The 26,925-nt window shown below is 37.8% G+C and overlaps 1 protein-coding gene across 6 annotated transcripts in view; it reads left to right on the forward strand.

Annotated features, from left to right (window-relative positions):
• The window catches only part of CDC14A (cell division cycle 14A), a 190,772-nt gene that overhangs the window by 68,288 nt on the left and 95,559 nt on the right, over positions 1 to 26,925 (forward strand). For 5 of the 6 annotated variants that reach the window (XM_073234363.1, XM_073234362.1, XM_037018699.2 and 2 more), the window contains one exon: positions 15,769 to 15,848. The exons of the other annotated variant lie outside the window; for it this stretch is intronic. In XM_073234363.1, the coding sequence (XP_073090464.1) occupies positions 15,769 to 15,848 (80 nt within the window). The remainder of the gene's footprint in view (positions 1 to 15,768; positions 15,849 to 26,925) is intronic. 6 annotated transcript variants of the gene reach the window in all.

Below are 26,925 nucleotides of genomic sequence, written 5' to 3' on the forward strand. Positions count from 1 at the left end.
AGGGCCTGTCCATTGTTTTAAGAAATAAAAGAATGAATGAGATAGGAAATAGCCCTGGAGAGAATTCAGATTCCCAGCGGTGACTGATTTCTTGTTACCAGCATGTAAGAAATGATGCGGACAGGCCTAAGTTTGGGGTCTTCCTCACACCACTCCTCCCCCCAGGTCTTGTCACCAGGTCTCAGCTGCAGTACTTTGAATTTGAAATCAACTTCTTGTTAAAACCTTTGGCAAGGGACCCATCCTGTACAAATATTTTTGGGATATGCTGTAACTTTTCTAATAGCATTGCAGGATTCTGTCTGTCTTGTAATTGAAGAAGCCTTAAATCCTATTAGTTTGGATGTGGCAAGGTACTAATGTTCCCTTTAGAAATGTCTGAATGCTCAGGCCCAGCAAGTGAGTTGCAATTTTGGCAGCAAGCTATGTATTTTACCTGGAGCCAAATCTTAATTCTTTTTCTGGAAACACATCTGTGAAATAACGGAAATAGTGACAAAATGGAAGTACCATTTAAAACCAGTTTCTAAAATCATTCGTTTCCAAGTAAGATACATGAATTAAAAATAAAAAAACAAATTTTAAGATATCCTGGCATTGGGCTACCGCATTATAAGCACAAAGTTTAGATAATATATTAGATGTTTTATGTATATCTTATGTACTGACTGATGACAGTATTTTACTTCTGAATTCATGGATGAGGAATTTGGAGTTAACTTGTTGGTTAACATCCTACTATTACAATTAAAATTTTGGGGATTTACCCAGAATATGGGCCACTGAACTCACTCTATAAATTTTATTTTACTTTTCTTTGAAGGAACACAGAGTGACCTAGACCTCAACCTGAGGATGAGACTCAGGATGAGACTGGGGTAAGGTGGTTTCTGGCTTTTAGTGACTAATATCTCCTCTGAAGAACTGCTTCAGTGGCGCTATATACAGTGATTCTGCACAGTGTTACAGCATCGGACAGACTTTAGACAGACCTCTCCTCGCCCAGCCTGCCCACCCCTGCCCTTCGCCAACCCCCCTCGTGGTGCTAGAAGACGTAGAGAAATTAAGTAACTTGTCACAGGAGGCACAACAATTTGACTTACTTAAATTCAAAATACTATAATGAATTTCGTGGTAGCTTAGTCACAAGGGGGGAAGTGGAGACCTTCTGTAGCCTTCGCTGTTTAATAAAAATTCTTTATTAATTTTAATAGGAAATAGTCTTTCCCTCTTCCCTTCTGTTTGGCTCATTTGTTCATTCTGTCATTGAACAAATGATTGTTGATCAGCTGTGCCAGATACTCTTCTAGGCTCTAAGGATATAGCAATGAATAAGAGAGAAAATCCCTGACCTCGTAAGAGCTTGTATTCTGCTGGAAGAGGCAGACACACCAAAGGTACGCAATAAAGGCTTTGTGCTGTTTTGATAGTGGCTGGCTGGCTACTTCAGACTGGATGTTCAGGAGGCCCTCTTGGAGGTAGTGACTGTTAAGCTGAAAAGAGCCTTCTATGCAGAGATCATAGCAGGTACAAAGCCTTTATGGTGGGAATGAACTTGGTATGACTGAGGAACCAAAAGAAAGCTGATGTGGCTGGAGTGCAGAGGACGAAAAGCCTGATGGAGGTGATGCAGTCTCAGGTCTCTGTCAGGGTTTATGTGTGAGGGGAAGGGTTTGGATCTTCTCCAAGATATGAGAAACTGTTAGAGGGTCAAAATCTTATTTGCACTTAAAAAGACTTTTTAAAACCCTTCCTTTAGAATTCTGTGTAAAGTTCTTCATAATATGGTTATCTCCTTGTTTCCAATTTATCTTATGCTGTGTGCCATAGTGGTCTAATTATTTACATGTTGCCTTCCCTATTATCTTCATTTTTAAATCCCTAAAATATAACTCTGTGCCTACTGGGAGACACGTGAACGAAGAGGTGAGTTTGTCACATGGAGTGTCAAGGACACCACCAAGGCTTTGTTGTGCCTTTGGAGTTTTATTAAGAATGTAGACCTCCTTTCTTATATAAAGTATCACTTAAAGCTAAAGGAATAATACGGATTTGTAGTACTGAGATATAATTCAATTAGTTAGCCTTCTGGCTTCTCTAAGGATAACACTTGTTAACACTAGTTCTCAACCCCAAATATGAATCAGAAATGCCGGTGGGCCAGACTTATTGAATCTGGTGAGTTAGAAGCTCAGGGGGAAGAAGTCAGTATATCTGTATTTTAAAACAGCTTTAAATGTTTGTTTGCAAAATATTTGAAGTTGGGACCCCTGGCCTGGAAGGTGTGAGGTCATATACAAGGGATGCTCTGTGAGGTTAGGAATGTATTCGTCTTGCGCTTGGTATTTTCCATGGTGCCTGGTGTCAGTGACTGCTGGAGGAACAAGGGAATCACCTGTGTGCAGAACTGTGCGCTGTCTGCTCATCTTCTTCTTTTCCTTTTTTCCTCCCCTTTCTTATTTTCCTTACTATGAGTAATCTACAATGCAGTCTTGCTGCTGATCAAAAGATGAGAGTGAGAAATCTCTGACCCGGATGAAGGGGGGTGTTTTCTGGAAGTAATGATGCTTAATTATAGTATTGAGCTGGAAGGGGAGGAAAATTCCCAGTAGTAGCAGGGAAGGTGGATGACTTCCTGTATATTATATATGTTGGGTATGTATGCAATAGATCTACTGGATTTAAGTTGCTTTTATTTAAGTTTGAGTTACCTTTGCTTGTTTCAGTTCTATGTTTGTGGAGTTAGTAAACTGAAGTATTTAGGAAGCATGGTTACCTCTTAAGAAATCTATACACATTTCAGAATGATTAATTCTATTATGTTCTTGAAGGACAATTCCATCATGTGGCATATATTTGAACAGTTTGGGCTAATACACAGTAAAATTGCCATAGAATCCTTTCTGCAAACACCTGACTGATGGGCAAAGCTCTTGTTTCCCCTGCTTTCTCTAAGCAACAACTCTGTAAATACTGGAAAAGAACAACCAGTTCGTTGTTTGTATTCATTGTTGGCTTTCTATTCTTGAGTCAATTTGGAGAACAGTAGCTTATAAGTTACTATGAGATTCTAGATCTGATATTTAGTTCACATGCTGTGTGTCTTCTGCCTTGGAGTTTGGATAACATTTTACCTACAAACTTCTTCAATTTGAAAAAGAGTAAGATGACCATATTTGAAAAGGCTTCTTTTTTGTCCCGCAGGGGCTCACTTGAGTTACTAAATTGAGTACAGTGGACTGTCGGTCTACCTCCCACCCTCCTCCTTGGCTGCTGTAAGTTGCCAGAAGTCCGCAGGAAGCAGGCCACATTTTGGTCTTATTGCTCTCCCACCCGGTCAGGTTCCATCCCTGGCAAGTTTGGAAGTCTTCCTCCTGTTATGTTTTCGACCTACTTTATTTACTTTTCTTCCCAATGACTTCCCTATAGTTACATCAAGAAAACTGTTCTTCTCCCCTATTTGCCCTGCTTCCCATTGCATCAGATTTGGAGTCATAATGCCAAATATTGAGGAAAACTATTCATTTGGAGGTAGAATTAGATATAATAAAGTACCAATAAAAACATTTGAAATAATTCAAGGTTCACTTTAGAGTCATTATAAAGATATTCATTGATTTACTCATGTTATTCTAATTTAATCTTTCCTCAATATTAGCACTGAGGGAAGACAATTTAAAAAGCAAACGTATTTATTTAATTTTCATGTTTTATTTTTTAGTTTTTGAAACAATGTTTTGTACTACATTTTATGTTAGATGTATGATCTTAATTTTAATATGGAATGTGTAATCATTTTTAAACTAGCCCAGGTGACTAACAATCACAAGATTTTACCTTTGGGCAGCTATTTCCAGAGATCTAAATATTAACTTTTATACATAAGCTTTGGAATATAATTCATTTCTAAGTTAAGGACTTTGTATAATTGGTAATAGTTAAGAGGATTTAAACATTGATTCTATTGGTTTATTAGAATGGATCCATCATCTGCATCTTCATCAGAAATGAAGTTATGGTTCTTTTCTTCACAGCTTGATCAAATTCAGTCCGGGGTTTAAAGAACACACTCTCCATTTTTTTTTTTCCACTTTCCTTTCTTAATCTGAAAGGTTTTATGAAATGAAACTCCTGCTATACCCAGAAGTGATCAGTGAAACTCAGTATGAGGAGTTTTTAACATGAAACCACCCCATTTGAGAGTGTATATTCACATGATAGTCGGAGAGAGTCTCTTTTTGTGTTTTTATGGAGTCTGCCTTCTGGCAATAAATGATAGATGATACACAGGTTTATGTTTACCTGTGTATTATAACAGCCTTCTCTGTTTGTGCGTGACTAGGTACTCACCTTTTCTTGGGACCAAATATTTTCTCCCTTTAATCTTTGGAGGATCCTTTAGACTTCTGTGTGTTGAGAGCATCAGCTTATGTTTCCTCAGTTTGCTTAATACGGAGCTGGGTTAGTTCAATGAGATACGACCCTCTCAGCAATATCCGTTAGAATATGAGCTCTTTTCAGGGAAGTGTTACTGAGACTCTGATAGCAAGAGAAGTGTAGTTGTCAGTTCTGGAAGAACATCTTTCCAGGCTGATTTTGAGAATTCTGGTTCCCATCAGATTAGATGAGAAGACACATCTGGCTATGCTGTGTGCCATCCTCCTAAATGGTTTATCAAAGAGCTCCCACTGGTTTCATTCAAATTACACTCATGAGAGTGGTGGAGAGAGTACTTCTATTCTAGACTGAGTCTTAAATAAACAGAAAAGTTCACCATATATCAAATTCCAAATTAAAATTTAACTATAAAGCGATGTCACATGGGAGGATTTCAGAGCAACCATCACCTTGACCAAAAGGTACAGTCATTTCTAACTTGTTGTCATAAAGATGCCATAGAGATAGTTGTTTAGTATTTTTAGGGCAGAAATAAGCAAAGGAGATAAAGGCCTGACATTAGGTTCTGCTTTCCAATTAGGGTGGCTTCATATATGTCAAGCAGATACATTGTTTCATATTTTGCAGGCATCACAATCTATGATTTATAATAGACTCAAAACTTGAAGAACAGGAAGAATGACTTCCCGTCTTTTACAGTGTGCTAATGATTATGGAGACAAGATACTTTCATTCTTGTTCTAAGTAGACTGTTTCAGTATAATAGATTTGAAATAGGCTGAGTAAAATACAGATTGTTTTAAATACTGAATTGCATTTCTGGTTTGTAATCAGACTTAACCTATCTAGTTTGTAAGTGATTATTTAAATGAATATTTTCATTTCTGTACGCACATAGAACAAAAGTAGATTCAGTTGTGCATTTGAACAATCTTTGCCTTTTCCCTATTTTTTTAAGTTTTAAAGTTGAATTCAGCTATTGTTTTTTCAGTTACTGGTTATAATGGGAGGAAATGATCAAGAAAAAAATGCTGTTAGAAATAACATAAATCAAACATTTTGTTTGGGCTTGTGTATGAAAATTAAGACTTAATGCTGTCTTCAGGAAGAAGCAGTTTATAATTTAAATGCTTTGACATTTAATAAGTCTGAGAACCAAAGTCTTGGGAGCCGAGGAAGAGACTTTAAAAGTTTTATGTTTCAACTCTTTGCAGAGTTTCTCACATCACAGTGTGATTTTATAGATGTTCATTCCGTGGACTTCTGTGGTTCTTTCTTTGCAGATGATTGGTAATTGCTTTTCTCTCCTAAAAACAAAACCAGCCCTTGGTAACCTTGTTCTTTTGTTCATGAGAAGTTCTCCTAAGAAAAAATGAGTCCAGTGTCAGTGCCGTTCCGGTTACATGCACATTTTTGGGAAGAGATGTGGGCCACCTCAGGCTTTCTCTGATAGTTTGACAATGGATTTGACGAGACAGGGGCCAGTGCATTATTGTATGGTTGTTGATACTAAGGAGCAAGGAGACCCAGGAGGCCATTTGAAGAGGCAGATCTGGGAGTAGGACCTATGCCTGTACTTTAATAAAATGAGAGGCTTAAATGAAATGGTATATGGTTTTGGTATATGGTAATCATGGGGGACATTTATAACCTCATGTCTTAATGTTTGTACACTTAGGATATAGGGGTAAGGCATCAGACAACAGTTGTGGGTCCAGATTCACATGAATACAGGTGGTGGAAGGGAGAAAAAAAATATTTTAGGACCAAAGTTTGTCTCCTTTCTGTGGTCCCCTGTGTAAGGGCAGAAAATCTCCCCTTTACTCGCTATGAAGAGCTGTGTGCTAGACGCAAACCCAAGCACTTTACATGTACTATTTATTCATTTCATCTTCCCAATAATCTTCTGAAGCAGTTGCAGTTACTATCTCCACTTCACAGAGAAGGGAATGGAAGCACAAACAGTGAATGTAATGTAGGTCATAAATGACAGAGCATGGACTGGAACCCGGACAGCTTGGCTGCAGACTTGAGTTGCCTAACCACTGCACTTTGTTACCTACTCTCAAGGTAGATAATCTGTGTTCTGTGACCTGTCACACTTGTTCTTACATTAAATACCCTCTTTCTTTCCATGCAACCATCAAACATTTTTTGAGTGTGTTCTGTGTGCCAGGCACAGTATTGAGTCATACATAGGTAGAAAAGAGACAGAAATCCTGCTCTCAGATTTACAGCCTAGCTGAGCAGTCAGACCAAAATAACCACAGAAACATGTGATGAGCTTTGAGCACAGAAGGAAGGGCCTGGCGTCCTCAGGTTGCCACAAAAGGCTCCTCTGCCAAAGTGACTTAGAGCTTTGGTCCCAGGAAGAGGAGGAGGTGGTCATCAGAATGCTACCACAGTGCAAGGAAGGTGTGGGTCCAGTCACGTCCCCTCATGGGCCATTCCTCAGTCCCCTTTAGAGCCCTGTTGTCACGGTCTTTCAGCTCCTTAACGAGGTTGCAGACTTTCCCCTGTGTCCTTGTATGTGTGCAGGTTCATGTGCAAATTGTACGCATTAAGTAAATACATACTGGTCTTCGGTGACTTGTGTTCCGTTCTGTCTCCTGCTTCCTGAGTTTTATCAAGTTTTGGGAGTGCCTGAGTGTAGCTTCAGAGCAGACACAGAGGAAGGGGAAGAGTAAACTTCGGGTCAGGTAGTCCGCCTGGACTCTTGAAATCCTTTTTGTAAGTTAATACAAATCATTTCAGCCACAGCTCCTATTTTTAAAATTGGTCTCTTTCTTACTTTCTTTTTTAGAATGTCATTGAAGAAAGGACTCTATCTAGTTTGATGCTTTCATACGACTCCTTTCAGAAAGTTAATTTTGCTAGCTCCCCTGAGCATTACCACTAAAACTGTAGTGACACATTTAAAACATCTCATTCACTAATCATTAATTAAACTGAATTAACTCTCTAGGGTGGATGCACTCACCTTGCAAGTTTAAAGCAGCATTCACTAAACTTATATTTACTGAGCATCTGCCTGACAGGAGGCACTGAGGACTTATGAACATATGGCAAGTTTGGTTACTGCACCTAAAGAGCTTTCTACTTTAGTCTAAGGGGAAGTGGTCAGTGCTTATGGGCAGCTGGACTGCCTGACCCTGCTGCGCCCTAGCTGGGTGGCCTTAAGCAACTGATTGTCAGCATTCCATGTGTGAAATGGAAATAGGGTTAATAGTAGAATTTACTTTAGGGTGATTGGGAGGAGTAATGAGCCAGATTATGTGAAGTGTTTAGAATAGTGTCTGGCACCTGGTGTGCACTGTTGTGACTTGCTGTTTTTAGTATTATTATCATCACTGGGTTTGTTACCACTCTTACAGTTGAGTCTCAGGTGTTTAGGGGAAGATTTCTGAGCTGAAGAAGAAAGGCATCATGGAAAAGGTCTTTGAGTTAGGTCTAATGAAATAGGAAGAATTTTAATAGGCAGAGATGGTATGGAGGGTGTTCCCCAAGAAACCTCAGGTACTGGAAGGTGTCAGGTATATTTAGGGAATGGTGAGGAGCCCAGGCTAGTGGATGAGGTTTGTTTAAGGAGCAATGACAGTTCACTGGGAAAGGCAGGTTGGGACCTTGTCTTGGTGAAGGGCTGGTGTCTGGCTGGGGTTTCTGAGCAGGATTGAGACTCTCAGAGTCCTGCTCTGAAATTACTGCAGTAGGGAGGAAGTGGAGGCAGAGAGAAACAGTATTCATCCTAGTGCGCAGTGATGAGGACTTGAAATAAAGTGATCATAGTCAAGAGGAAAGGTCAAGTGCAGATTCACTGGAAAACTAATGGAATCTGAAACTAATGAAATTCATATACTTGGGAGCCTCTCTCAAGGTCGTTGGAGGGACCTTAGTGATGTTTCTGTAAAATTTGAAAAGATATTTGAGTCCTTTTGCTTCTCACCCCAAATGATGGCTATATTTCAGTCCTCCAAACCTGCATGCACCCCGTAATTGAAGGAGGCTGTGGAGAAAGAACCACTCTGACTATTGATTTGATGACCTCTGTGCATCCCCATCCTCAACTGCTGTCCTGCAAGTGTGGTAATTTTAAGCTACTTGGGGCTGGTGGTTAATAGGCTAGAACCCAAAGCCCTTTGGGTTACCATCTTTGTAATGTCCCCATTTAGCACTCTGTATATGCTAAACCTAGTTGTCTGAAACTTTTTAAGAAGGTTTCTCCTTTTTGGCATAATAAGTCTGCTGTACTTGGTAAATCCTTGCTTCTATACTATTTCCAAGTTCTAACATCTGTTTTCTGAAAACTTCTTTTTGGAAGAAATTTAACTGATGAAAAAAGAGATTTAAAAGAAATGGTAGGAATGCTGATTTCACAGCTGTCATGTCAGTGTTCTGGTGGCACTACCTGACTGGGAAAGGTCATTCTTAGCATTTGTTTACTTTTTTTAAAATTAATTAATTAATTTTATTTTTATTTTTATTTTTATTTTGAGAGGGCATCTCTCATATTTATTGATCAAATGGTTGTTAACAACAATAAAATTCAGTATAGGGGGGTCAATGCTCAATGTACAATCATTAATCCATCTCAAGCCTAACTCTCGTCAGTCTCCAATCTTCTGAAGCATAATGAACAAGTTCTTACATGGTGAACAAATTCTTACATAGTGAATAAATTCTTACATGGTGAACAGTACAAGGGCATTCATCACAGAAACTTTCGGTTTTGATCACGCATTATGAACTATAAACAATCAGGTAAATATGAATATTCATTTGATTTTTATACTTGATTTATATGTTGATCCCACATTTCTCCCTTTATTATTATTATTATTTTTATTTTTAATAAAATGCTGAAGTGGTAGGTAGATGCAAGATAAAGATAGAAAACATAGTTTAGTGTTGTAGGAGAGCAATTGTAGATGATCAGGTGTGTGCCTGTAGACTATGTGTTAATCCAAGCTAGACAAGGGCAATAAACCATCCACGGATGCAGAAGATTTCTCTCAAAGCAGGGGGGATGAGGTTCTGAGCCTCACCTCTGTTGATCCCCAGTTTCTCACCTGATGGCCCCCCTGCGACTGTGCCTGTCTTAGGTTGTTCCTCCCTTGAGGAATCTTACCCGTCTCTGGCTAACCAGTCATCTTCCGGGGCCATACAGGGAAATGTAAAGTTGGTAAGTGAGAGAGAAGCCATATTGTTTGAAAAGGTTAGCTTTTTACTACTTTGCAGATTTATGCCCTGTGGCTTCTATGCCCAGCACTTGTCTCGAGGTATCTTTACCACCTGGAGGAATTATGATACTCGGTAACTTCGATATGAGGCACGAATTCTATTTAAGGGTTGTAATTAGGAAGGAAGAAGAAAAGCTATAGAGGTAGAATATGGAAGAAAACATGGGAGGATTGATTATTTCTTTGACATATCTTCTTGTAGAGTACCTTAAGTATGTATAGGTTTTAAACTACTAACTAATTTGCACACACATATTAACATAATAGGAATACGGTGACATAAACAAAGCAAATCTATAATTACCATCCATCTCCAGTGAAGCCAAGAAAACCATTTAGGCACCCTAGGCATTTGTGAAAATTTGTCTATGATATGATGGATATTGTCCAACTGTACTTGAACAGTCTGAGAGAAATCAGACAAATTAAAGCAGCCCATTTCTGGGTTCTGTTCACCTCCCATATGTCCTTTTAACCGTAGATAGTCTATAGTCATAAGATTTTGGAGTGCTACAACTTGCACCCCTCCCAACTCCTGGTTGAGTTCCAACAGTACAGATCCGGTCAAATTCGTTGTCTCACTGTATGCACATGCCAGCCTAGACATCTCCCTCCTCATTCTAATGGCAAGTCCAGGAATCGGTGGGGTGGACGCAGCCACGACCACAGCATCACCCGGATCCCTGTGGAGGCTTTTTGATGATCATCCCCCGGCACGAGTTCTCCAGAGAGTGCTGATGCCGGAAGCTCCTCCTTATATCGTATCTTAGTTCATTTTCTGGGTATCCAAGCTAGGCCTTGATCTTCTGCATAGAAACAAACAGACCCTTTGCCCACACTTTGACATGCCCTCTATACCACTGTGCAGAACTCATTGGAGGTCAGCACACAGGGACTGCTTTTTTTTTTTTATTAAGAGAAAGGAATATTATCAGAAAAGAGTACCTCCATAGCTGATCATCTGACACCCTTTAAGTGATCAACATTAAGGATATTTAAAGCATGTGTTTATCTTTGATTTACCAATAGTTTTATCCTATCAAGGAGTAATCCCCCTTTTCTTTCTTTCTTTCTTTCTTTCTTTTTTTTTTTTTTTAATCTTTAATCTACACTTACATGAAGAGTACTATGTTTACTATGCTCTCCCCTATATCAGGTCCCCCCTAACAACCACATTACGGTTACTGTCCATCAGCTTAGCAAAATGTTGTAGAATCCCTACTTGTCCTCTCTGTGTCGTGCAGCCCACCCTCCCCTTTCTCCCTCCCCCTCCATGCATGCTAATCTTAATACCCCCCTTCTTCTTCCCCCCACTTATCCCTCCCTGCCCACCCATCCTCCCCAGTTCCTTTCCCTTTGGTACCTGTTAGTCCATTTTTGGGTTCTGTAATTTCACTGCTGTTTTGTTCCTTCAGTTTTTCCTTTGTTCTTATACTCCTCAGATGAGTGAAATCATTTGGTATTTCTCTTTCTCCGCTTGGCTTATTTCACTGAGCATAATACTCTCCAGCTCCATCCATGTTTCTACAAATGGTTGGATTTTTCCACTTCTTATGGCTGAGTAGTATTTCATTGTGTATATGTACCACATCTTCTTTATCCATTCATCTACCGATGGACATTTAGGTTGCTTCCAATTCTTGGCTATTGTAAATAGTGCTGCGATAAACATAGGGGTGCATCTGTCTTTCTCAAACTTGATTGCTGCGTTCTTAGGGTAAATTCCCCTTTCGCAAGGCACTGGGTTCTTGCAGGTGTGGATGTGGTCTGGATGTTGTCCTGTGTCCTCTGGTCTCTATTTTAGGAAGAGTTTTGTTTGTTATATTTTTATAGCTCTATGTGTTTTTGGGAGGAGATTTCCACTGCTCTACTCACGCCGCCATCTTGGCTCCGCCTCCCTTGTTTATTTTTTTATAAACATGTAATGTAGTAAACAAACAACAGGAAATCTAATGCCGGAATTGGAGAATAATCTCTCAGATGGCCAAATGAAATCCTCAAGAGTACTTCCACTTTGCAGATCACAAAATATAAATATGATTGACATGGGATGTGTGTGTTATTAGGTATGTGTGTGTGTGTTGCACTTTGCACTAAGGCTTTTTTGGGGAAATAATAGCAACTAAAAACAATGCTAAAAACATAGGCAAACGTCCCCAGGGAGAGACCTTTAGCAAATTTGTGACTCAGAGTCTTGTTTAGACTTCTATATTAAGCCATTTGTTGTTTTGAGACTCACCCCCAATGTATTAGACAGTTCAAATAGAGTAGAGAAATGCAATTGTAAATTCCAGAAAGCTTCTGAAATTCATGTATATTATTTTTTGACAGGCTTTAAAGATTTAATGACCATAGATTTAGTGGAAAGAAATGATTTAGAAGTATTTTCAGATTAATTCTAAGAGGATTTTATTTAACTTCCCAGGTTGGTCTGCTGTTCTATGAAATTAACCCAGACTTGACATTTGTTAAACATTGCTTTTCATGTGTGGCATACACAAACACTTAAAATTTTTAAGTTATGTACTTGAATATGCATTTAGGTGTAGACTTTATATGGCTAATGATACTGGTTTTCCACTTATAGCAGTGATAGAAAACATTTTTGAATAAATAGATTTAAAAGAGTGTATCTACTTAAATAGAAATGGTCATATATAGTGCTACATTTGGTGGCAGAAGTTGGGAAGTCAATGAATTATTAATTGAAGTTTGGGAAACATTAGCTCAATTGTAAACAATGTAAATTATGACAGCTTGTAGTACTATAATTTTAATTATGTTGCTTATAACCTTACAGATATTGCTTATTTATATGTCAGAATGCTGGCTCTTTAAGAATCTTTGATTAAAGAAATTGAGAGAGTTGTTAGGGTTTTTGGTAACGGGCAATAAAGCAGTCATGTTAATTGGTTGACTTCTAGTAAGTTAAAAATAAGAAGGTACATATCAAACGCTATTTTATTGAAAAGATTTCTAAGACTTCCTGGCAAGAGCAGGCCACTTTTATAAAAGTAATATATGTACCTACTATTCCAGGGATAAATTAGTGTGGTTCTATAAGCTCTGTGCAAAGTCAAAAGTTTGGGAAGATTCTTTCTGTTTCAGTTTATATATGCTAACACCTAGTGAGAAGAGTAGACAGCATATTACTTTTTTCCCCCTTAGAAACAAAAAAGGAAAATAAGACACCTAGAAAATGCTTTGTAATTAATTTTACTCAGAAAATATTTTTTAGAATTATTAGAATATCTGGTAACAATCCTTTGAATATTAAATACAGATTTTATTTTTAGAGAGAGCATACATTAAATATTTAATTAATCTACTTACTGTGTAGTTAAAAAACAAGTTAATACACACCTCTACAAAATGTAAGAAATGTGGAGTTAGTAGAAAATATAACATAGAAGGTACTCCTTCCTCGCTTTAATCCTGCCCCTTCTAGCCCTATTCCTCAGACACAACTTCTGTTAACAGTTTGAAGTCACCTAATTTTAAAAGTCAAGTGTAATGGCAGTTAGGAATTTGGAGGAGTAGGAATCATTTTTCCAGATTTGTGCTTCTGTTGTGTCTGTTTATATTTTCAAGGAGATGTGATGTATGGAATTTGTGGACTTTGGAGTCAGATCTGTGTTGGAATTGTAACTGTGTCACAGAGCAACAATACGAGTTTGGAAAATTTCTTATCTTTCTGAGCTTTAGATTCCTTAACAGCAAAGCTTAATAAGCATTGCTTTCCTTCTGAGCTTTAATCAGACCTAGTCTCTCTCCGTCTCTCTTTCTCTTTTAGTAGGACACATATCTAAAAAGATCTGGCATAAGAATCCATGACATTTTTTCCTTGGCAAAATGGAATTTGGTATTTGACCCCAGCGTGCATGCATTTATTAATGCAGTCATTTGCTAGAACGTTTCATCACTCTCCCAAGTACCCATCATCAGGTTGTAAAAGATCATTGCATTTACCTGCGCCTGAAGTCTTTCTGGAATTTAGATGGCCTTGGGTTTCACTTTGCACTTTATTAATGATTTAGCACTGGGATAAAAATAAAAACAAAGTATCTCATCTTACAGTGTGAGAACATGGGTCATGTGTGCTAAGTCACGCAGGTAAGGTGAGTAGCCAAACCCTGTGGGGAGTCCAGCCTAAGGAAGTATTTCATGTGGGCTGTTGCCTCTCTCCTGTAGAATGACTGCCTCAGAATTAAAGGGAATTAATGTAATTGCTCCTGAGGAGGGAAATGTGTTTTTGTTTTCCCAAGGTGGTGGTACAAGGTTTAATTATCTAATCCAAACACAGGAGCCTTTTACAGCACTTTTCCCTTTTAACAGCTGTAGTCAACTTCCAAATACTGCTGTATCTTTAGGCTTGAGAAATCACTGCATTGTAACCAACTCTGTTTATATTATATAATCTACCCATTAGGGTACAACAAAATCCTGTTTTAATATTGGTTACTAAACATGGTCTTTAGAGCCAGGGTTGGTTTAAATGGATTTTTGTAATTATTTGAGCTGCAACTAGAGATGTGATTCTCCATTTATAGAATCTGTGCCTCATGTCTAGATCATTCTTTTACAGCGGTTTCATTTTTCTGTGTGGTTTTTGTTTCATACTCAGTGTGCTTCGGTTCATGTGCACTTTTTCAGATCTTCATGTTTATTTGTCAAATGAGTATGGAGCTTTCTTATCAAAGTCAGTTATCTTTTATGTATTAATTAGAGTTTTCTTCAATTAGAGAATTCAGAATTGAGGTGTTTTCTAGACTTGAGGTTATTAATAATTAAATACATGTAATATATTGCTAGTGGAGTATCTTAAAGCTCAAAGTAGAGAGGAAGGCCCTACTTTTTAAGAACTGAGACTGCCATTCTTGGTGAAATGCATAGGGTTTTAATGTTGGGGCATATTAAAAGAAATAATGCCATTCAGTCTAGGTAGAGAGGATTTGGGGAATCAAATCTGATTCAAACTATAAAGGAAAAGGATCAATTCCCACAGCTCAGAATTAGGATAATACATTGCACTTAGAATAAAAACCAAACTCTCCCCATGGTTAGTATTGCTCTTCTCTATCCTGCCACTGCTGGGCTTTCCCTCCTCCGCTGGTCCGGCCACACCACTGTCCTCCCTGTCTGTCTCGCCAAGCTCTTCCCCTCGCAAGGACCCTGGCCCTTGTTACTCCTACTGCCTGGAAAGCCTTTCCGCCTTTCCCTTAGCTCTTCCCTCTGCCCCCTCTGCACATCTTCCCTGCCTGTCTCCCAGGGATCCATCTCCCTGGCTGCCTTACCTTTCCTTTCTCTTTCCAGGGCCCCTGTGTTATTTTCTTATCAGCACTTATCTCATTTTGTTAATGATTGTCTTTGCCCCACAATAATGCAAATTCTGTGAAGAGAGGTCTCAGTACTTGATACAGTGCCTGGCACTTGTACACTCAATAAGTCGATTAAATTGAAGTTGTTTGCTGGTTTTAAGAACTCCTTTTTGTTTATTTCTTTGTTTAAGATTAGGTTGTTATGTTGAACCAGAGGGATCTAAGTACCCTTGATATCAAGAGCCAAGCCAGTGTTTTCCAACACTCTTACCTGTGTGCATTGTCACCCATTCCATTGTGATTCTATTCAGTGTTTAGAGACCAATACTGGCTCTCGTCAGAGCAGACAGAGAACTCAGTAGGCCTCCCATGGGTATTATGCTCACCCTGAGGTGTTTTTCAAAATTTACCAGACACTGGACTACCTCATGGCAGATCTTCTATGAAGGAGAGAGAGGCCTATCTTGGTCTTTGGTGAGCAGACAGTACAATAATGGAAGAACTATTGTTCTGCTCCCAAAAGAGAAAACTCTGCCACTGTGTCTGTTCAGTGTGCTCTGTAAACAGCCCCAATGGCCTCTGAAGGATCTGCCCTCTGTATTTAAGCTCTTACTCATCCTTAAGCCAAAGGCTACTGATCAGCTTCAAGCTGAACAGAAAATTTTGGCAGCTCAGTTGCTGTCTGAAGGTCAGTGTGTCACCATGACAGTTGTCACTCAGAGTGGAGGAAGTGAAATGCAGATTTGGTGAGTAATTAAATTAGGTTTGTGTCATTTCTTGGTGGTGTTCTAAATGTTGCTATTTATCTGTCTTAGGTAATCTATTTAAAGAAGACACCAGAAGAAGCCTACAGAGCACTCCTCTCTGGGTCAAACCCCCCCTATCTTCCATTCAGGTATAACTCTTGTAAGATGCGGGTATAGCCCTTGGCTAGCCAACTGCTGCTTTAGAATTGGGTTGTTGTGTTTTTTTAATTGTCTTAAAACTGTGACCCTGTGTTATAGGGAATAAAATGAAATAGTAGTTTTTATTACTTCACGTTTGCAGAGTTCTTTTCCCCTGTCTAGTAACAATAAAATAACTTTCTCCTTTTAGGAATTAATTTTTTCCTTGAATCCCTTCTATATCTCGACAGTTTAAGCATAAAGAGTATCTGATTTATGAGCTAATAACCATGTCAAGATTTGTTAGATTTTAGTAGTCTACATCATTGATTTCTCCATTTATTCTTTCAGAGCACTGAGTGGCTCTGACTCAAACTCATGGACAGGGGGATGTAGAATAGAAAGGACGCTTTAGAGTTCCTTCCCAGGAGTACATGCAGTGAGGACCCCAAATCACCTTTTAGCACACAAATCTAGCTTGTATCTTGAGGAAGGCTGTCTTTTATTACAGTGTTGGAAAATAATATTTTGTAAGTATCAGCTGAAAAAGTATAACATTTATAAAATTATAGTGCCAGTCAGTAGGCCCAATGGACAATGTAGCTATTAAAAAGTTTAAGTAGAAAATGTATATAATTTTTATTATCCAATTAGAATTCAAGGAAGACGTATTTCTATTTCACTAGCTAGATGACCCTTGCTATCCTTGATTGTCAATTTAGATGAAGATATTAAAGGAGGAGGAGAAAATCATAAATTTTTCCTTTAAGCATAATTATATCTTTAGCTTGTATGTTCTATGTAATTAGTTTCCTGAGAACTAGAATTTTTCAGTAACTTTTTGAATAAGAACTTCAGAATGGACGAAAAGATAGTAAAATTATTGCTACTTAACATAGAATTAAATCATAATTACAGTTGTAGCCTGTTTTTCCGATTTGTTTTCATTTCAGTATTTGAAAATAAAAATACACTAACATGGTTCAAAATTTGAAAAATATATAAGAAGGTTTACAGTGAAAACTCTCTCCCACCCTTGATCTTCATCTCTCTAGCCCTTTCTGGAATAACTTCTGGTATTTGTTTATTCCATATCCTTCTAGAGTTTCTTTATGTACATATAAGTGCACAAAACTTGATTCCTTTTGCTTAATTCATCTTGGATATCATAGACAGCTCTCTTATTCTTAATTCTGTATAATGTACAAGAATGCATTTAACAAGTCTCTGACAGGTAGATATTTAGGTCGTTTCCTATCATTTTAATTGTAGCTTTTTGATTCACACGGTCCCAAAATTATCTTAGAAGAAAGACACAGAAAATACTATGGAGAAAATTATAGTACTCTTGCTAGACAAAGAGATTTTAGTCATCTGTTTGCATAAAGGTACTTGTTATATGACAAAGAATGCTCAATGCAAATACAATGCCAAAACAAATGCAAAATTTGTTCCTTGGATCAAGCACCTATTCCTAATGTTTGACTTTGAGTATAACTCTAGGTTGTATTTTTCTGAGAGTTGTGTTTATATTAAACTGCATTTCTAAATCCAGTTCTTCATAAACTGTATATTTCAAGCAGGAAATACCACTGTGTAGTGCTTGTATAATTTAGTGAAGAATTAGTTGAAAGAATACTACTAGTTTTTTGGAATCTGACTAAAGAAACTTGATAAGATGTGAGCTGATTTTAGTCAACAGCCCAGGCCAACTAAGGCTAATGCAAATAGTATCAGGATTCCTCTTCTGACTAGTTCTGGTCAGCCATCACTGCCTTGTCCTTCATTTGGAATTTGGGTTCTTCTGCCCAGTAGATGTTTTACACGATTTGTTGTTAAATTACACTTTTATCTTCATTAACTAGATTTAAAAAAAATCTGCTGTCACGTTACCCCTTTTATATAAAAAACAGGAAGCCTTAAAGGAACTTGCATTTAAGTGTAATTGTTTTATTGTTTAAATTTTTTAAAAAATGAAGACCATTTTGAAAGCTTGTCAAAGTATGGTTGGTATCTTTCTATGCCCTCTTTACCGAAATGCCTGTGTTCTAATTTGTGCTATATTTTTGGGGTCTTTCTAATAAATGAGTTTTAAGGCTGTTGTGAATTTAAATGCTGATGCTATTCTTCAAGATTTATTCACTTAAGAAACATCTGAGCAGTTTCTTCTATAAAACCAGGTACCTGCTGCAGGGATCTCAGTGTATAATTTGTAAATAGGTAGGTATGAAAACAATTACAGTGCTTTATTGGAGTTCGAGTCTGAGAGGTGTTATGGGAAATTGAGGCAGGAAGTTTAACCTGGGAACTGGGTATTGGAGACGTTAGGGTAGGCTCCATGAATGCTTTTCATGTTAGGATGAAAACTGGATGAAAACCAGGTGCTGATTTTAGGTGCTGTACTTTTCCGTTTGTATGGTATAGGTTGTCTTATAATTAAGTTATAATTAAGTTAGGTAGGATACTATATAATACTCTGCAGTATAGTACATTATTATAACTGAAAGGACTATCTGATGGAGTTTTTCTATTTGGATTTATCTTAACTTTTTTTAAATGACGGTTTTCTATTAACTGAGTTAAAATTTCTCTAAAGATGAGGCAAATTAACAAAGAAAAAGATTTGGTTAGCTCTACTTTTTTTTTTCCTTCCAGTTTTATTGAGGTGTAATTGGCATACAAAACCGTGTAAGTTTAAATAGGACAGAATAATGACTTGACACACATACACTGTGAAACAGTTACCATCTTCCTATAGTTACAAGTTTTTTTCCCCTTATGATGAGATAGTTTAGGATCTACTCTCTTAGCAAATTTCACATATACTTTCTGGCAGTGTGAGCTAACTACATTAGTCATCATGTTGTACATTATTTATCTTATAACTGGAGTTTGTACCTTTTAGCTACCTTTACCCAATTCCCCACTCCCATCCCCATTTACCACCCAATCTTGATACATTGAGTGCAGTAGACTTCAGAGATAGCCAACTTTCTGGCTCCGTTTGACACTCAAGGAAGGTTTGTTGTGATGTTACTGTTCATAATTCAGTATCAGGACCTTCAAGTAAATTATAAAATAGTTGTGCTAAACCTGTATTTTTCACTTGTACTAAGGAATAGCCAGTGTGTTTATCAAGAGTAACTTCAGGTGAAAACTAGAAGAAAAGGGTATTTTCACCTACTTTAATTCTTTGAGTCCATCTATCTTTAGTGTTAGCTTGGCAGTTGGCCTTTGAGGGATCAAGGGGGCCTTTCTCTCTGGGGTAAGTCAGCGGAGTTTGCATTGGCAAGCCTGTTATGAATCTTTTTAGATTCTCTACCTTTCAGTGTACTAACAAATTTATAGTCTATACCATTGACCAATCATTCTACAGCCATTAATTGTAGCTTGTTAAGGTCCTGTGAGACCATTGAATCTTAGTGGATCTCCCAGATTGTTTTCTTGACTATCAGTGGCAGTGTTTTTAAATCTACATTCTTGAGTATTCATAAAACAGTTTTTATGAAACTGTTTTACAAAACACTGAAAAGGTAACCAATATATATGGCATAGTTCTTCTTTTAGATCTCCTTTGTGATTTTAAATTTTACACTTTTTCATTTATTGATCCATGCATGACACTTGATAAGCCTTTTGAGATGATATTTCATAAATCTGTGACATACAAAATTAGATAGGGGCTAAAACTATACAGACAATAACATGCAGGGTCCCAGTTTTGAAGACAAGTACAGAAAGTGTGACATGAAAAATAGTGACATTGTGCAGAAGTGAGGCTGGGGTAGGGTCCTGTGCTGAGACCCAATAGAATAAAGTTGGTTGAATGTTGGATGTTCTATCTCTGTTGTTAATTGTTTGTTTGTTTTTGCTGGGGGTTTTCATCTTGGATAGGTACAGGAATGCAATTTTTGTGGTTGTTTTATTTTAGCTTGGAGAAGAGGCTAGAAGTTATAGGTCACTATTTCCCAGAGTTATGTTGGTTTTCATATTTGGTTTTAAAAAGTCTGGGAAGCTTTAAAAAATACTGATGCCTGGGTTTGCTCCTAGAAATTTTGATATAATTGGTTCAAGGTTAAGTCTGGGTATTGGGATTATTTTAATTTTAATTTTTACTATAAGAATAGTTGACATACAATATTACATTACTTTCAGGTGTACAGCATAGTTATTCAACACTTATATACATTATGAAATGCCTCACCCCTGTAAGTGTTGTTACCATCTGATACCATACAAAGTTATTACAATGTTATTGACTATATTCCCTACCTTTTACTTCTTATCCCCTGCCTTATTTATTTTATAACTGGAAGCTTGTACCTCTTAATCCCTTTAACTTATTTTGCTCCCCCCACCTCATTCCCTCTGGCACCTACCAGTTCTCTGTATTTATGAGTTTGTTTCTGTTTTTATTGATTTTACTTGTTTATTCATTTGTTTTGGTTTTTAGATAACACATGTAAGTGGAGTCATATGGTATTTGTCTTTCTCTGTTTAACTCATTTCACTTAGCATAATACCCTCTGAGTTCACCCATGTTGTCACAAATGGCAAGATTTCATTTTTATGGCTAATATTTCATTGTGTTTACATACCATGTTTTCTTTATCCATTCATCTGTTGGTGGATGCTTAGGTTGTTTCCAAATCTTGGCTATTGTAAATAACATTGCAGTGAACATGGTAATGCACATATCTTTTCTAATTAGTGTTTTTGTTTTCTTTGGGTACGTACCCAGAAGTGGAATTACTGGATTGTATGGTATTTCTCTTTTAGTTTTTTTAAGGGAACTTCCCTACTGTTTTCCTTAGTGGCCACCACGCCAGTTTACAGTCTCAGAACAGTACGCGAGGGAGCGTTCCCTTTTCTCCACATCCTTGCCAACACTTGTTATTTCTTGTCTTTTGGATAGTGACCGTCCTAACTGGTGTGAGTTGATGTCTCACTGTGGTTTTGATTTGCATTTCTCTGGTAATTAGTGGTGTGGAGCATCTTTTTATGTGTCTGTTGGCCATCTATATGTCTTTCCTGGAAAAATGTCTATTTTTAAATTGGATTGTTTGGGGTTTCTTTTGGTGTTAAATTGTGGGTATTGGGATTTTTAAAAACTTCCTGCAGGATTCCAATATGCTGCCAAGGATGAGAACTACTGCTCTGTATGATCTACCATGGCCAAAAAAATTTAAAAAATGAAAAAAAAATTAGATGTTCGAATAAGTTTAGAACTCTCCATTTTGGATATTTAAAAGCACCTTCCCATTTTAAAGATTTTGACTGGTTCTGAGTAATAAAGTAGTTTGTTTAACTTTGCTTCACTCAGGATTTTCCAAAATACTTTATCTGAGTTCCTTCCCTCTCCTCCCAGTTTTTGTTAACATTCAGCAGAAATAGTATTCTGAAACACCCTGGGACACATTTCCCGATCCACACCTGTGTGGGACAAAACCTCTTGGGATTTGAATAATATGCTGCCATTTTTGGAACTGTTCTTGTGCTGTTTCCTGAGAGTCTTGGAAAAAGATGGCTTATCAAATAGTGGTATTTGATCTCGTATGAACAGGAATTTGCAAGTTTTCTCTTAGAGCAGATGGGAGGCCAGAAAAAGCTTCCTTGAACAGAGCACCCACAAACCTCCCACTGGCGATCCTTGAGTGACATTTGTTATTAAATGAATTCGTACTGTTTGCATTAAGGGAGGGGTTTGTTGTGTGTAGGGGATGACCCCTAGTGATATCCCTGTTGCTGAGCTATGTCTTAATGTGGCTGAGTGGCAATGGGAAATCTCTGAAGCAATTACTCCAGATTCATCTGGGCATGCCAGAACTTGCAGTCCCTTCACAAAGGCTCAAAGGGGTCAACCTCTTAGAACTTGGCATAAGGCTGCCTTCTAAAGCAAAGTAATCGTGCTGGTAGATATTAGATATAATTATAAAATATATCTCTTTACGTAAAGTGTTGAACCAGATATTTGTTAGCTTAAATATGATATTGTGATTTTTATCAAGGTTTATTTAGCAACCAACTTTGTGTCTCATAGAAAAAGTTTTCCTTACCATGTTTTTCTCTTAAGTATCAAAATGTAGAAACAAAATTTATTTTATGCTCTTTATGACTTTCCTTTCATTCTCAACTTTTCTTTACGATGGCTACCTCTCTGCTTCTTGGTGTTGATCTTTGGGGTCATTTCTGCCTCCAAGGATCTTTAATAAATCTTTGCTTCTGATGTTTGGTAGGATGGGAAAGAATCTGCATTAGTTTTGAATAGTGAGAATGTGCCAGTTTCCTGAGTGTTGAAAATAGCTGGAAAAAGCATATCCAGTCCAAACTATTGAATCCATTCTCAATAGCTGGAGCATACTGAGTAACTTGGCCCACCATGGAAAGCAGACTCTATCAGATTCTTCTTGTTAAAGTGGCAAATAAGTACCACTATACAGGGTCTTGTAATAGAAGCATGTCACAGTCTTTGTGAACCATTAAATAAACCTAAGGAAATGAGTTACATCTATTCTTTTTTTTGGAACATGGCTATTCACTGTTTTGAGTTGTAAAAATTGGCTCAGTCTACTTTTTTGGTTATTCCTAATTTTATGGTCCCAGATCAGTGTGACCAGTAGAAGGTTCAGAGACAAACATTTTGGACTGCATACTACATTTCCAGTAGCCAGCTTTAGTTGATAAAGGAGGTTTGGAATAAGATTGCAATCATTTACATTAATGAACATAGTTATTTTGTTGAATGCATTATATATGAAGCTCTTATTCTCAGTATCTGAGTTAAAGACAATTTACTACTATTTTTATCTTTAAAGCAAAACTTGTGTCATTAAATGGGTGACACTCAGATATTGAGAAAAGGCCAAGAACACAGCTCTTGGTCTGTCTTTCTGGTGCCTGTTGTTAGTTCTAGACAGATGCTATTCTGCTGACTTCATGTGACCCTTTATGCCATGATTTAGAAATGAATTTTTACATGAACAAGTGATGAGTGTATAGCCTTATGTTAAATCTGAAAAGCAGGAGATGCTGTGTTCTGTCTTTTTTGTTTGGTACTGGTGGTGCTCAGCTTTTGGCCCTGCCACAGGAAGCCATTTGATTTTGCTCTTTCATGAGTGGGAGATAACTTTGTTTTCACTGCTCATCAAATACATTTTCACCTTACAGGCCTAGATGATATAAGCAACCAGCTCCTTTCCCTGGAGCTGGTACCTATATGTCAGGGATTGGTTCAGAGACTGGGAGCCAGGTGTACTTTGGCCAATTGTGTGAAATATTTGGGGTCATTGTCTACTTCCCAGGTGTCCATTCAGTGTAGCAGAGGACTGAACTGTCCAGTGCAGTAGCTACTAGTTATCGAACACTGGAAATTTGATCCAAACTGAGATAGATTATAAGTTTAAGATATATTGAATTTTGAATTGAAGAAGTAACATAAAAAAGTAAAATATCTTATAGTCATGTTAATTGCATGCTAAAATGATTATATTTCAGATATATTGGATTAAAATGTATCACTAAAATTAGTTTCACTTATTTTTTTTATTTATTTTAATATGGCTATGAAAATACATATGTGACTCTCTTGTGGCTGGTGTTGTATCTCTATTAGGCAGCAGTAGTCTAGATTATGTTTCGTTACTGTATACAGTTTATGATTAAAGATTGTTTTATATAATTTTTGCTTTGAAAGTTCAGTAGTTCCCAGCCACATCAGTTGTTTAGGCATAAGCTGAATGATCTGGTAGTGATCATTTATTCATTCATTCAACATTTCCAACATATAAATGTGCCAAACACTTTACTAGACTCTGGGCACATAGATATGAAGGACACATTCCCAGTTCTTAAAAAGCTCACGATCCTTTAAAACCCATTGCTCTGCAGATATCTGCATATCTCTAACCTGCTTGTTATCCAGAGCGTTTACACAGAACCATGAAATCAAGACATCCTCAGTGTTTCTTAGTCCATTTACCGCCTATTCTTTTTTATTCTTTATTGTAGTCTCCACATTGTCAACACTGTGCCTCTGTTCTTCATTCTTTCTTCATTTCAAACACATCATTACCAGAAATTATTTCTTACTGCTTTATGTAAATATGTTCTTTCATCTCTCGTTTCCTGTCCTCATTATTGATATTTACCAGGTTGCTTCTTTCTGAGTGATTTCTTAGATTCTTAGGTTACAAGCACTGGTGTGTTGGTAAACTGGCTTGATAAGTAAAGCTGATTTCTGTGCTGTAAGTACCCCTAACAATACTGATTTGGGCTCTCAAAATTCCAGAATATTCAATAATTGACTCTTAAGAACCTGTAGGAGAAAGCTCCAGGACAATAACAAATTAAGCCCTTTTTCTTTGTATATAATTGTGGATGGGGATTCTAATTTATTTAAATTTATTTTCTATTGCTTCTCTGTGAAATAAATGCAAGAACATACAAATAAAAAAAAATCCCAATTGTTCCATCTATTCAAATACCACTTATTTAGTTTTTCATTCAACATGTATTATTGACTGCCGGCCTCTCCCAAGGTCATAGTTATGTGGACTTTTATAATCACTTCTTAATAGCTTTTATGGTTCTGTTGACTGTTATGTTAGAAGTTACATTTAGAAAGAGAATTGTCAGAATTGGATGGAGTTTAAATGGGTCAAGAATGGGGTTGACCTAAATTTATGTTTGAATTTCTCTAGACACCCGTTGGCTGTAACCTTAGTCTTCTTTCTGTATTGGGGGTTAGAGACGCATGATTTATTCTTCAGTGGAGATGGATAATTAGAAACCCTGGGTGTTTGGAGTATAGCCTTATCTCCTCCATAAAGAGCAGCCTTGTGTATACCTTGTGTTTAAGATGAGTAATGCAATATATGGGAAAGCTATCATGACTGAAAAAGGTAAGAGCTGAGGTTTTCCCAGTCAGCCTGGGGTGTGTGGACTTTTCCCCTCAGTTGAAATCTGTGGGATTTCAGTGGTCCTTTCTGAAAGAGGTGGAAAAGTACAACATGTCCTCTTACTCAACTCAGTGAATAGTTGGCTCAGTAAATACGAATGAATGAATGCATGGATGAATGAGTGAAAAAGTAAACCAGGATTTAAATTAACAGCTGGGAGCTGTAACTGCAATACAACTTGTGGGATTTTAAAACTTTGCAATATATTGGTGTAGTGATTTAAATCCTAAAAGCTCTGTATAACCTCTGTAAAGACTGGATTGAAATAAAACTGTTTTTTATTTTTTTTACTAGTTGACAAAGGAAGAGGAAACTACTTTGAGCATCACTGCTTTGAGCTCTTTTCAGCTAAATACTCTGGCAAAGAGAATAGCAAAACACGATCTTAAATGGATGATGGAATTCTGGGTTAATGCAAAGAAAGCTTTTCTTGCTAGTGAGGTATTAGGCTTCTTGGGCTAAAAAAATGGCTTTGGAATATTATAGAAAATTTTCTTGGGATGAGCTCCCAAGTTCCTTTACTTAACTTAAATGTTTTTTTACAAACATTTTTTGATTGTCCATTTCATGCCAGGCACTTTGTTAGGTACTTGGGAGGCAATGGCAAATAAAATATGTATAGATCCTGCCTCCTTTGGAATTATTATGTAGAGGCAGAGAATCAAATAAGCATGCCACCATATAATGTCAAACTTTTTTCAGTCCAGTAAAAAAAACTGGCCACCTGATTGAGCCAGGGTGGCTTGAGAGTTTTGCTCCTGAGACAAGTGATCTTTGAGCGGAAACCTGAAGAATGAGTGGGGTAGCCTAGGCAAAGATTAGCAGGAGAGTGCATGGCCAGCAGGAGCAGAGGTTGTGTGGTGAGAGCAGAGTGCCCCATCTGAGGAGCACGGGGAAGGGCTCAGCAGGAGGGCAGCATGAAGTGGGAGGAGACTGCTGAGGCAGGCAGGGCCAGGTGCCATGAGGCCTTGTATCCACACTGAGGATTTGAACTTTCCATGAGAGCAATGGGAAGTCAGTGGAGGGTTACAGCTGAAGAGTGATGGGAGGAGGTTTTCTTTGTAAAAATATTACTCAGCTGCAGTGAAGAAAACTGTTTAGAAAGGCTAGGTGTGGATGTGGGAAGATGGTTGCAGTAGTCTGTGTGAGAGGGGGCAGTGGAATTGGAAAGAAGTAAATGCAGCCAGGAGACATTTGAGAGGGGAAAACAATGGGGGATAGGGATGGATAGGATAGGGGAGTGAGAGAGATGCAAGAACTTCTGTGTCCTGGCTTGAGTGACAATGGAAGCTATTTTTTTATGAGATAGGGAGTGCTGGAGGACCCAATTATTGTTGTGGTGTTGTTTTGGGGTGTGGGGCAGATATTAGAGATTCTTCTTACACAGTAAATTTGAGATGCCTTAAGAAACCCAAATGGAAATGTCATGTGTGTGGTTGGCTATGTGGTTTTGGAGTTTTAAGGAGTTTGTGCTAGAGAGAGATATTTGGGGATCATTGAGCAGATTGATGGTAATTGAGATAAAGGAGATGGTGGAGGGCAGTAGTTCTCAAAATGTGGTGCCTCCTGCCAGTAGCATGCAAACCACCTGGAAACTAGCTAGAAGCTCAGATTCTCAGGCCTTGCCCCAGGCCTGATTGAGTTGAATCAGAACCATCCAGGTGATGCATCCTCAAGGTTGGGAGCCCCTGGTCTAGGAGGGTTGAAGAATTTGAGCCTGGAATTGAACCTCGAAGAACTCTAACTTTTAAAGATTGGGAAGTTGCAGAATGACTTTGCAAAGCAGATTGGGAAGGAATAGTGTTTAAAGAAGTAGAAGGAAAGTCCAGGAAGCATGTGAAGAGATTATAAAGAAGGGAGTTACTTGTCGCTGGCATATGAAATTAAATGATGCTTGCAAAATGTTCCCTGGGCTTAGAATAAGCAAATCGAGAGAAGTAGAAAATAGATTAGTGATTGCCAGGGATGGAGGGTAGGCAGGAGGGAGAGTGGAGAGTTACTGCAAATGGTGCAGTTTCTTTTTTGGGAGATAAAAATGTTTATATTATATTATTGTGGTGTATATGGAATTAGTGATGATGAGAATTGTGAATACACTAAAAATCACTGAATTGTACACTTTAAATAGGTT

The sequence above is a fragment of the Manis javanica genome, chromosome 4, assembly GCF_040802235.1.
Source record: "Manis javanica isolate MJ-LG chromosome 4, MJ_LKY, whole genome shotgun sequence".
Taxonomy (NCBI): domain Eukaryota; kingdom Metazoa; phylum Chordata; class Mammalia; order Pholidota; family Manidae; genus Manis; species Manis javanica.